General features: G+C 41.9%; 1 protein-coding gene across 4 annotated transcripts in view; it reads left to right on the top strand.

Annotated features, from left to right (window-relative positions):
• Nucleotides 1-13,509, top strand: part of LOC110532208 (kazrin) — a 224,992-nt gene that overhangs the window by 122,079 nt on the left and 89,404 nt on the right. For all 4 annotated transcript variants that reach the window (XM_036988141.1, XM_036988140.1, XM_021615904.2 and 1 more), the window contains exon 2: nucleotides 832-939. In XM_036988141.1, coding sequence (XP_036844036.1) covers nucleotides 832-939 — 108 coding nt within the window. The remainder of the gene's footprint in view (nucleotides 1-831; nucleotides 940-13,509) is intronic.

Genomic DNA, 13,509 nt, shown 5'->3' with positions numbered 1-13,509 from the left:
TGTAAAATCACAGCAATGGTGTGTGTGTCTGTGTGTGTCTGTGTTTGTGTATGCGTGCATGTGAGCGCGAACATTAATATGTTTGTGTGTTCATGTTACATACTTTACATACATATTATACTGTATGTATGACTAACAAGTCAAATGTGCTATTCTGGTCATGAAATGCTAATGTTGCTTATGTCTCACCAGTGGATATAAGTCTTTAGGAGCACTCTGGCAGTAATCCTGATTTATATTGGTGCAGCATTGTGGCTAACACTACTTAGTAGCCTATGAGTATAAATACTGTACATGCATGTTGATTTGAGAGGAGGGAGAGTTATTGGTCATTACATTTGCCTTGAGAGGAATCGTTCATGATGACGAGTGTTTAGTGTGGCTGCATTCATTACTTCCTTCCTATAACACAGGTCCTCCCTCACACTTTATGTACCCATCTACACGCAAACTCTCTTCATCCATCCTTTTTGAAAATCCTTATCTGTTGAAGTCATTTAAAGCAAACCAACACATAACTCTTGTGGATACAATTGTTAATGCTTGTTAATGCCATTGATCTATCTACCGCTACGGTTATCAAATCAAATCAAATGTCATTTGTCACGTTTCATGAACAACAGGAGTGGACTAACAGTGGTGTGCTTACGAGCCTTTTCCAACAAGGCAGAGAGAAAAAAGTATAAATAATTGAAAAAGTATAATACGAAGAATAGTCCCCCTGTCGCACGCACTCACACACACACTCAAACACACATATATACACACACAGTCACCACTCCTATCAGAACCCAAATGTGTTCAAACCAATTGTCCTCTCCTCTCCTACAGATCCCTCTGTACACCAGAGGCAGAAGCAGCCAGCGACCGATCTCTGCTACAAGAGTGACATCAAGAGCCTAATGGACTTCAGCACCCCAGACTCCTCTCTGGACAAAGGTAAGCCACTAGCCACCCTACGCTTACACATGGTATTGCATTATAAACTGACAACTCTGGCATAGATACTGACTGCCAAAGCATTGGTTCATTCTATCAAGTAATATATGGGAATATGATAGTGTGCAACTCATCATATTTCCACATCCCCCCCACATGATTTTAGACATGTTTACAAATTAATTAAGAAATGTAAAAATGAAATGTCTTGAGTCAATAAGTACTCAACCCCTTTGTTAAGACAAGCCTAAATAAGTTCAACTATAAACATTTTCTTAACAAGTCACATAATAAGTTGCATGGACTCACTCTGTGTGAAATAATAGTGTTCAACATGATTTCTGAATTAGTACCTCATCTCTGTACCTGACACATACAATTAATTATATGTAAGGTCCTTCAGTCGAGCAGGGAATTTCAAACACAGAGGCTTTCCAATACCTTGCAAAGAAGGGCACCTATTGCTAGTTGGGTAATAAAAAAAAAAAGCAGAAATTGACATGCCGATAGGGGTGCCGCAGGTAGTGGCAGCTGGGTGGCGGTGTGGGCTAATCATTTTTAATATTGTAAAAAAAAATGTATGCATTGTAATAGCCTATGAGACTTGTTATACATCTAAGATGGCGTAGCAGTGAAGACGTGTTTGTTTTGTCCTCTCGTGTACTTTTGTATTTTTCGTATATATATATTTCAATTTATTTTCAATCTCTTTTCGATTTTTAATTCGATTATACCTTCCGGTAACCTGCCTCACCCAATGTGATATGGAATCACTATTATTTTCAATTTTAGAACACTCAAGAACCTCTAGAAGCTAACCAGCTAATTAGCTACATGCTATTTAGTCATGGTTAGCCACTGCTTTTACCGGCTTTTACCTTCTGCACAGATACCAGCCCTGTGTTTAGCCTGGATAATACTCGCTAGTCTACCAGTATCGGACTGTCTCTCCACAACAATGACGGATTCCTGCCGTAATCCCTGGACCACTACTTCTGATCTTCACAGCTAGCTTGCAGCTAGCTAGCTAGCTCACAGCTTGCAGCTAGCTAGCTCACAGCTTGCAGCTAGCTAGCTCACAGCTTGCAGCTAGCTAGCTCACAGCTAGCTCACAGCTAACTTGCACTCACCGTGGCACCCAGTACCGAAGCTATCCCTGAGGCCCACCTCCCGGCCTACTCGGCTGTTCACCCGAACCACACTCATTTGTGAATTGATCACCCACCATCTAGCCTCAGAGTTTGTTCTGTTAGGTGACCTAAACTGGGATATGCTTAACACCCCGGCAGTCCTACAATCTAAGATAGATGCCCTCAATCTCACACAAATCATCAAGGAACACACCAGGTACAACCCTAAATCTGTAAACAAGGGCACCCTCATAGACGTTATCCTGACAAACTGGCCCTCCAAACACCCCCCCGCTGTCTTCAATCAGTATCTCAGCGATCACTGCCTCATTGCCTGTATCCACTACGGGTCCGCAGTCAAACGACCTCCCCTAATCACTGTCAAACACTCCCTAAATCACTTCTGCGAGCAGGCCTTTCTTTCTGGAAGGATATTGACCTCATCCCGTCAGTTGAGGATGCCTGGTCATTCTTTAAAAGTAACTTCCTCACCATCTTAGATAAGCATGCTCCTTTCAAAAAATGCAGAACTAAGAACAGATATAGCCTCTGGTTCACTCCAGACCTGACTGCCCTCGACCAGCACAAAAACATTCTGTGGCGGACTGCAATAGCATTGAATAGTCCCTGCGATATGCAACTGTTGAGGGAAGTCAGGAACCGATGCACGCAGTCAGTCAGGAAAGCAAAGGCCAGCTTTTTCAAGCAGAAATTTGCATCCTGTAGCTCTAACTCCAAAAAGTTCTGGGACACTGTAAAGTCCATGGAGAACAAGAGCACCTCCTCCCAGCTTCCCACTGCACTGGCTCCAGGTCATCTTCAAATCCATGCTAGGTAAAGCTCCTCCTTATCTCAGTTCACTGGTCACGATGGCAACACCCACCCGTAGCACGCGCTCCAGCAGGTGTATCTCACTGATCATCCCTAAAGCCAACACCTCATTTGGCCGCCTTTCCTTCCAGTTCTCTGCTGCCTGTGACTGGAACGAATTGCAAAAATCGTTGAAGTTGGGGACTTTTATCTCCCTCACCAACTTTAAACATCTGCTATCTGAGCAGCTAACTCCAGTGTTAATCTGCTAAATTGTAATTATTCGCCTATCTCCTCATGCCTTTTGCACACAATGTATATAGACTCTTTTTTTTTTTTTTTCTACTGTGTTATTGACTTGTTTATTGTTTACTCCATGTGTAACTCTGTGTTGTCTGTTCACACTGCTATGCTTTATCTTGGCCAGGTCGCAGTTGTAAATGAGAACTTGTTCTCAACTAGCCTGCCTGGTTAAATAAAGGTGAAAAAAAGAAGAAAAAATCCCCTTCAAGCATGGTAAAGATATTAAATAGACTTTGAATGGTGTATCAATAGACCTAGTCACTACAAAGGCACATGCGTCCTTCCTAACTAGAGGAAGGAAACCGCCCAGAGATTTCACCATGAGGCCAATGGTGACTTTAAAACAGTTCCACAAGTGGTAGGAAAAAAACAGAAGATGGAGAAATAACATTGAACCACAATACTAACCTAATTGACAGATTGAAAAGAAGTAAGCTTGTACAGAATAGTGTCGTGGAAATTTCCTCTATTTACCAAATCATGAGAGCAAACCACACACAAGTCAGAGTTAGTTATCACAAAGTCCATCTTTAATTATATGAGCTCTATCACAACCCTGTGACTCTCAGATCAATTCAGTGTCTATCAATGAATTCTCTGAGAGTCCCTTCCACATTTCAACTGAGATCCTTTATAGCAAAGACACACACAGCATAAGACAGCATCGGCATAATTCATCGTTCAGCTTTGTCTCCTAAACTATGTTATTTTCTCAAACTCAGAACCATAAACCAATCCTCCATATCAACAGGCATATATCAAATCCATCCTATCTTGACAAGATCACAGAGACACACTGACTGGCACACAGACATTGTGGAGCCAAGAGATACACGCTTGACCTCTCCCCGGCCCAAGCAACTTAGTCTTGACATAGAACAGATACTGCAACCCCGCCACAGTATTATACAAAAATAACATTCTGATGAGAAGTAACTTACGTATGATGAATATAAAACATCTTACCTATGTTACCAATCCATTCGGATTATTCCCCAACATTAGGCACTAAAGTAATACTGCAAAGAATGTGGCAAAGCAATTAACCTTTCGTCATAAATACAAAGTGTTATGTTTGGGACAAATCCAATACAACACATTACACACAGTACCACTTTCCATATTTTCAAGCTTAGTGGTGGCTGCATCATGTTATGGGTATACTTGTAATCGTTATGTTAAATTGAAATAACATTAATTACAATATGAATAAAATAGATGTCCTTCCAAAAAAAGGATAATTAAGGATGTTAAAAAGCAGCTTTTCTCTGTGCCCCTGCTTGGACTGTTAGGAAACAACAGAGTGGTTTGGGTGTGTACTGAAAAAAATAATTTGACAGCTCAGCCAATGTGACACGCATACACTTGGATATTCAAATTACCACCCTGGTGGGGGCACTGGGGCAAGACTGCCCGAGCCCAGCTTCACCAAGCCAAATAGTACGGATGGATTTAGAAACTCACGATGGAACTACTTTGGAACTTTACTATAACAGCAATAACTGCAGACTGATTATTTCACAAGTGTGAGTCGTTTCTGTCCTTTGCTTTGTAACTATATTCCTAATATTTTTATTGTTATCTACCTAACTAGTCGTGAAGCTAGCTAGCCAGCTAGCTAGCTACTGCTGCTACCTATGTCAGTCAACAACAGCTTACTAGATCTCCTCTTGACATAACTATTAGCTACAAACCACAGGATTTAAAATAGAAGGGAATGGCAAGATTGTTGTTGTGTGGAGGATCGGCTTTGACTTGAGTCATTGTCAGCTAGCCAGCTAGCTAAGTTAACCGCTATAGCTAACGTTAATTGCTTCTTAACAGCCAGCATGCCAACTCTTACAAACCACATAATTTGAAATGGAAGTGACTGGCAAGTAGTGGCTGTAGGTGCCGTTTAAGATGAGGGAGGATGATTCTTTTTTTTTTCGAGCATGGCCTTATTTCTATTGCAGCACACTGGATGACTGGCATTCATATTCCATTCACCCAGCTTAATGTAACATTTATAGGTTTGGGCTAGTACATGATACTTCAATTTTACCTATACCTATCATGAGGTTGCTACAACCTAGCCTATGAATGAAAGTTTACAACGTAGGTGCACAGGTCAAGAGAAATGGGAGTAATCAAGGTGACAGACATTGACACATTCAATACCGCCTTTATCCCCGTTTCGTTCGGTTTTCTTCTGCTTAAGAAAGATTTTAACAGAATTGACGGAATGAATACACCCCTGATCACACGCAAACACAGTTCACTTTCATAGCAGCCACATACAAACAGCATGATCACTTTGATTGTTGTATACTTCCTTCCCGCATCTACGCACTCTCCTCCTCTCACCTTTTCCCTTTGCTTGTGGACTTCAGTGCACAACGCATTAGCTGTCTGTGACCAGGAAAAAAAAACTTTCCAAGCCAAAACCTTCATATTATAACCGCTACACACAGCCTACATCACTGTCACCATATTAACATCATATTCAACATAGCTATTAGAACTAACGTTAGTAAACCCACTACAATTATGCAGTAAAGTGTACAGTAAGCAACAAGCTGTTTAGCAGTTACAACGTCTAACATAGCATCCCTCTCTGTTTGAGCCGGGTGTCTGAGTAGGCTTAACTAAAGCTAGCAATCGCTAGCAATCTCTAGCTAAGTAGGTGAATGTGAAAGAAAATACAACAAAGTATCTCTCTCTCTCTCTGCTTTTCCTTCATTTTTGAAGTAATTAACATGTTCAAAACTGTTCAAATATTATCTTTCTCTCTCTTTGAGTCAACTACTCACCACATTTTATGCACTGCAATGCTAGCTAGCTGTGTTTTATGCTTTCAGTACTAGATGCATTCTCTGATACTTTGGGTGGACAACATGTCAGTTCATGCTGCAAGAGCTGTGATAGGTTGGCTGTGATAGGAGGGCTTCAAAATGACTAGCTGAAACTAGCTGTCCTCCGGCTACACCATGGTGTTACCCTACAGAGTGCTGTTGAGGCTATTGTAGGCCTTCATTGCAAAACTGTGTATTTTAAACCATTATTTGGTGACTTGTGAATATATTTAATGTAAATTCAGCAAAAATAAGTAACGTCCACTCACTGTCAACTGTGTTTATTTTCAACAAACTTAACATGTGTAAATATTTGTATGCTCACTGCTAGTTTGTTTGTTTTATTTATTTATAGGGGACAATGCCCATTAATCAACATCAATATTACAATAATGCAACACCCATGTAAATGTGCCGGGGTTAGCCAAAAGATAATTTGCACCCGTAGCCCCAGGGCAGCTAAGGACAATTACACAGTCACAATACACATACACACTAAAACAATACAAAATCCAAATACATTACATCTGTGACGAACCTCGTCCTCCTCTTCTGCGGAGGAGAAGCGAGAAGGATCGGAGGACCAATTTTCAGTGTGGTAAGTGTCCATAATGTTTATTTTAATACATAAACTGAACACTACGAAATTCAAAACAATAAACGTGAAATGAACGAAACAGTCCCGTGTGGTACGAACACTAACACGGAAGACAAACACCCACAACCCAAAACTGAAACCCAGGCTACATAAGTATGATTCTCAATCAGAGACAACAATTGACAGCTGCCTCTGATTGAGAACCATACTAGGCCGAACTCAAAAACCAACATAGAAAAACAAACAGACTGCCCACCCAACTCACACCCTGACCATACTAAAACAAAGATAAAATAACAGAACTAAGGTCAGAACGTAACAACATTCAATAATATATAATGTATAGTTCTAACAACAACAACACTATCATCAACTGTCGTCTTACATATGAGGAACCACAGATACAGTGCCTTGCGAAAGTATTCGGCCCCCTTGAACTTTGCGACCTTTTGCCACATTTCAGGCTTCAAACATAAAGATATAAAACTGTATTTTTTTGTGAAGAATCAACAACAAGTGGGACACAATCATGAAGTGGACGAAATTTATTGGATATTTCAAACTTTTTTAACAAATCAAAAACTGAAAAATTGGGCGTGCAAAATTATTCAGCCCCCTTAAGTTAATACTTTGTAGCGCCACCTTTTGCTGCGATTACAGCTGTAAGTCGCTTGGGGTATGTCTCTATCAGTTTTGCACATCGAGAGACTGAAATGTTTTCCCATTCCTCCTTGCAAAACAGCTCGAGCTCAGTGAGGTTGGATGGAGAGCATTTGTGAACAGCAGTTTTCAGTTCTTTCCACAGATTCTCGATTGGATTCAGGTCTGGACTTTGACTTGGCCATTCTAACACCTGGATATGTTTATTTTTGAACCATTCCATTGTAGATTTTGCTTTATGTTTTGGATCATTGTCTTGTTGGAAGACAAATCTCCGTCCCAGTCTCAGGTCTTTTGCAGACTCCATCAGGTTTTCTTCCAGAATGGTCCTGTATTTGGCTCCATCCATCTTCCCATCAATTTTAACCATCTTCCCTGTCCCTGCTGAAGAAAAGCAGGCCCAAACCATGATGCTGCCACCACCATGTTTGACAGTGGGGATGGTGTGTTCAGCTGTGTTGCTTTTACGCCAAACATAACGTTTTGCATTGTTGCCAAAAAGTTCAATTTTGGTTTCATCTGACCAGAGCACCTTCTTCCACATGTTTGGTGTGTCTCCCAGGTGGCTTGTGGCAAACTTTAAACAACACTTTTTATGGATATCTTTAAGAAATGGCTTTCTTCTTGCCACTCTTCCATAAAGGCCAGATTTGTGCAATATACGACCGATTGTTGTCCTATGGACAGAGTCTCCCACCTCAGCTGTAGATCTCTGCAGTTCATCCAGAGTGATCATGGGCCTCTTGGCTGCATCTCTGATCAGTCTTCTCCTTGTATGAGCTGAAAGTTTAGAGGGACGGCCAGGTCTTGGTAGATTTGCAGTGGTCTGATACTCCTTCCATTTCAATATTATCGCTTGCACAGTGCTCCTTGGGATGTTTAAAGCTTGGGAAATCTTTTTGTATCCAAATCCAGCTTTAAACTTCTTCACAACAGTATCTCGGACCTGCCTGGTGTGGTCCTTGTTCTTCATGATGCTCTCTGCACTTTTAAATGACCTCTGAGACTATCACAGTGCAGGTGCATTTATACGGAGACTTGATTACACACAGGTGGATTGTATTTATCATCATTAGTCATTTAGGTCAACATTGGATCATTCAGAGATCCTCACTGAACTTCTGGAGAGAGTTGGCTGCACTGAAAGTAAAGGGGCTGAATAATTTTGCACGCCCAATTTTTCAGTTTTTGATTTGTTAAAAAAGTTTGAAATATCCAATAAATGTCGTTCCACTTCATGGTTGTGTCCCACTTGTTGTTGATTCTTCACAAAAAAATACAGTTTTATATCTTTATGTTTGAAGCCTGAAATGTGGCAAAAGGTTGCAAAGTTCAAGGGGGCCGAATACTTTCGCAAGGCACTGTAACTCATGTGTACAGATTTGGATAGATTTTAGCCATGTTTTCAATTCAAATTTAAAAGTACAATACTCAGTGCAGCTTCTCAAGTCCATGGGCATTGCATTCCAGTGTATTGTAGCTCTAACAGAGAAGGCCGATTGGCTGATTTTTACTGTGTCGAAAAGGGACAACACAATCCCCTCTAGTTACTGCCCTTGTTATCCTGGAGGGGCTTTCCTTGAGAATGATATGCCGGCATAGGAGTGGAAGGGCAAGACCATGCAGGATCTTAAAGATAAGACTGGCGTCTACATACTGCTTAAAGCTATCCAGACTAAATAAATTATGTTTGTAAATGATGTGACAATGGTGTTAACTGTTTGGTTTGTTATCAAACATCTTAAGTGTTTGTTTGTAGAGGGATTCAATTGGTTTCAGAATAGTAGCTCCTGCTTGTGACCAGCATGTGAGGCAATATCTCTATTGTGAGAAGATAATAGCATGCATATATAGTTTGGTAGCCTCCAGAGGAAGGAGAGGTCTTGTAAACCTATATTATTGTCAGTGCAATGTTGCATCTACTGTACTGTGAGGGGATCTAGAATGAGTGTACCATACCAAATTGCATGTTTTATGAGGTAATGAGTAAAACTGACCTTGGGTCAATGCTTTGGGGCACCTATATACTGTACTGCAAAAGTAGTGTGGTGTACAGGCCTACGTCCTTGTAGAGCATAGGCCATATCAAGCTGGCTACTAGTGCACACACTCATGAGAATGTAAACATAAAAACATATGAAAGAACACACGCAGGAACACACATCCCTCTGCAGGGGCAGCAGCAGCTTTACCCAGCTGCTGTATTCATTTTGGGTCCGGGGTGCTGTAAATGTGCAAGCTCAGGGAAACACACATACAAACACACACACACACAGCGGCAAAGGCATCGTATATCACTGTGAGTTTCCTCGGAATGGGAACAGGGTCCCGTGGTATCAGCAAATCCATCATGGACACGCACTGACACTCCTCTCTCTCTCTCTCTCTCTCTCTCTCACACTCTCTCTCCTTCACTCTCTCCTCTTCCTCTCTCTCCTTCTCTTCCTATCTCTCCCCCTCCACTGTCTCTTGCTCCTTCTTTCTCTCTCCCCGTCTCACCTTTGCTTTCTCCTTAGAGAGGGGAGGAGGGCCTTAAACTGGCAGTGTTGTAGCACTAGGAGACAGGTGCTGCATCTGCACATTAAAGTGTGTGAGTTCTATGGAAGGCCACTGACCCTTGTATGCTATCTGCATGCTGTAATGGTAAGGTAGAAAGTAAGAAGTAGTGGAGGAACTCTGAGCAAAAGAAAGGGGAGAGGTAGAGAGAAAGTGGGGAAAGAGAAAGAGGGGAGGGGAAGGATAGCTCAGAATATGGTACCTGCCAAAGTACCATACATATACTGTACATACAGAGAGAGAGAGAGAGCGAGAGAGAGAGACGTTGCTGAGTACTAGCATTTTTGACATGGTGACATGTGCCACATAGTCTACCCCTCCCCAGTCCTCTCATATAGCCAGTCAGTGGGGGAATGGCATTTTAATTGCCTTGCGGCAGTAATATCTACCTCCAGTGTGATTTAAACTCATCAATAATATCTACTGAAAAGTGTCCAGTCACAATGCATCGGCCTGTGTGTCCTCAGCCGATCGTAAATAGACACCAGGCGTTACATGGCACTAGATGGTATTAGAACCCAATGAGACTGGAAGACTATAGTCAAAGGTTAAAGGTGAACCCTGGTGTAAGAGGTCGTCCTCCCTGTCTGGTCAAGACCAGGTTGAGGTATTACTCTCCATTGGAGGCCGTGAACTCTGACCTTGAGCACTATGTGGTGTGTGTTTGTGTGTGTGCCTGCATCCCAGCATCTGTCCATTTGTCTGTCCGCCCATTCGCCTGTCCATCCATCCGTTTGTCAGTTCTAAGTTCTCTGTCAGTTTGTCTGTGTGCAACATGGCCATCCGGTCCAGTCAGTGGCTCTGACCTTACTGTACCTTTCCCTCTCTTCCTCCCTCTTTTGTGCAACGCTTTGCCCCCACACGCTACAGACAGACAGGCCAATTCTACTCTTAATACCGCTCTTCTTTCTTTCTTCCCTGCACTTCAAGTGGCTGTTAAAATGGCCCTTGGCAGCTAATCTTGGGTGACGTGTGGTGACGGCAGTGGGGATGGCAGGGGTGGCAGGGGCTGGATTTGCGGCTGGCAGACTGGCAGCTTGGCTGAGTGGCAGCTGCGATGAGGCGCACGGCTGGATTAGGGCTCCCCTGTGCTGATTACAGAGCAAGAGAAAGAAAGAGATGGAGAGCGAGCTGGATATAGATTGAATGGGAGACAGAAAGAAGGATATATAGAGTGAGGGAGTGAGAGAGAAAGAGAAGAATAGAGCATATGAGAGAGAGAAAAGGATGGAGAGCGTGAGGGAGGGAGGGAGAGAGAGAACGGCATGGACTAAGGAGGAGATGAGAAGGAGGAAGGAGAGAGAGGGCGAAGTACAGGAATATAGAAGATGATACGGAGACAGAGAGAAGAAGAGAGTGTGCGAGAGACCAGAGAGAAAGAAAGCCAGGGATAACTGATATGGCTCAACAATTATATTTTCGTTTTACTCGCTTCTGCTCACAAGACACAGACACAAAGATATTATTTTTCACCTTCAGATGTAAACCCTACCCCACCTTCACCAGTTATTTGTCTGGAAATCACCAACTGTGAGGTTACAACAGGTCTGGGACCTGTGCAGTCCTCTTCACCCCATGCAGTTAGCCCTGGCTGACCCTAATAGTAATGAAGTATCCTTTGACGTGTTTGTTATAGATGGGTTAGGTGGCAACGCCACGAAAACGATGCATGCGCTTCAATGAGGTCTGTTGTGATTCTGAACGGCAAGATGGCTAGCAACAATGACAAGAAGCTGCCATGTGGGGAATCGTAGGTGGCTCAGTACAGCTAGTTTTATGTTGTCCTTGATACCATGTCTTGTTTTGAGGTGTTTATGCTAATATGTCATCCATTTGCTAGCTAGCTAACCAACAACTGTAACAATTTATTTGAGAAACAAGTGCTCATTGTGTAAATGTATTTATGTTTTCAGTAAATATTGGATACGATATATAGTTTACATGTTGTCAACAATCTAAGCTAACCCATCTGCACATTTCGGTTTTATTGTTAAACAACCGACCAGTCTATTGCCTGTCCATTTAAAATGACACAGGTCAGCAGGCAATGGAGCCAAATGCATGCCCCTTTCTTATGAGGGAGTGATAATTAACATAGAGATGGAGTGTGTAGAACTGACACATGCTAGGAAAAAAATGCCATCTTGGAGGGCTGTTTTGGCATGCTCGGTAGATTGTTGCTAACCTGGAACATGATTCAATGGTGCTTCCACATTAGAAGATGCAAATTTCAGGTGGAATCAAGATCAGTGTTTTTTTTCTATTTCTATTTGTAACTTTTCCGTTCAGTAGAATCGTTTTCACATGGACATACTGCCTGATGGACTTTGGACTATAATTCCACTGTGTAGGGTTGTCAGTTTTGCAAGAGACACCTACTTTGCAAGAGGATGGAATTACCCCCAGAGCAAATAACCAAGGAAAACAGGCCTGTGTTTATCTGAAATAAGTTTGTTTGGCCAGGTTGGAGAAACAGTATAGTGGGTAAAGAGGGATTTGTTGTATGTTTGCCACTGACAGGTGCATTGTACGTGTTGACAAGCCCTTCCTCGGGGACGGTAGTGTCATTTAGCCGGTGCAGGTTTAAAGAGAGGCCACCGTGTTGTTTTCCGGCCACAGGTTTGAGAGCTGCCGTGATCAACACACACACAGCAGAGCACATTCAAATCAAATCGTATTGATCACATACACATATTTGGCAGATGTTATTGTGGGTGAAGCGAAATGCTTATGTTCCTGGCACCAATGGTGCAGTAATACCTACAAATACCTAAAAATACACACAAATCCCCCAAATAAAAATAAATCATTTAGAAATATTGAAATATTAGAACGAGCAATGTCAGAGTCCGGAACATATACAGTACCAGACAAATGTTTGGACACACCTAATCATTCCAGGGTTTTTCTTTATTTTTTTACTATTTTCTACATTGTAGAATAATAGTGAAGACATCAAAACTATGAAAAAACACAAATGGAATCATGTAGTAACCAAAAAAGTGTTAATCAAATCAAAATATATTTTATATTTGAGATTCTTCAAAGTAGTCTCCCATTGCCTTGATGAAATCTTTGCAGACTCTTGGCATTCTCTCAATCAGCTTCTTAAGTTAGTCACCTGGAATGCATTTCAATTAACAGGTGTGCCTTGCTAAAAGTTTATTTGTGGAATTTCTTTCCCTATTTATGCATTTGAGCCAATCAGTTGTGTTGTGACAAGGTAGGGGTAGTATACAGAAGAAACCTGATCCATATTATGTCAAGAACAGCTCAAATAAGCAAAGTGAAATGACAGTCCATCATTACTTTATGACAGGAAGGTCAGTCAATACGGAACATTTCAAGAACTTTTAAAGTTTCTTCGAGAACAGTTGCAAAAACCATCAAGCTCTATGATGAACATCATCTTTGCCTTGATCCTGTCTAGTCTCCCTGCAGCTGAAAAACACCCCCACAGCGTGATGCTGCCACCACCATGCTTCACCGTAGCGATTGTGCCAGGTTTCCTCCAGATGTGAAACTTGGCTTTGAGGCCAAATGGTTCAATCTTGGTTTCATCAGACCAGAGAATCTTGTTTCTCATGGTCGGAGAGTCTTTAGGTGTCTTTTGGCAAACTCCAAGTGGGCTGTCATGTGCCTTTTACTGAGTGGCTTCCGTCTGGCCACTCTACCATAA

This window comes from Oncorhynchus mykiss, chromosome 9, assembly GCF_013265735.2.
Source record: "Oncorhynchus mykiss isolate Arlee chromosome 9, USDA_OmykA_1.1, whole genome shotgun sequence".
Lineage (NCBI taxonomy): Eukaryota > Metazoa > Chordata > Actinopteri > Salmoniformes > Salmonidae > Oncorhynchus > Oncorhynchus mykiss.
Note: the sequence above shows the minus strand (reverse complement) of the source record. Positions and strands in the feature narration are given on the sequence as shown.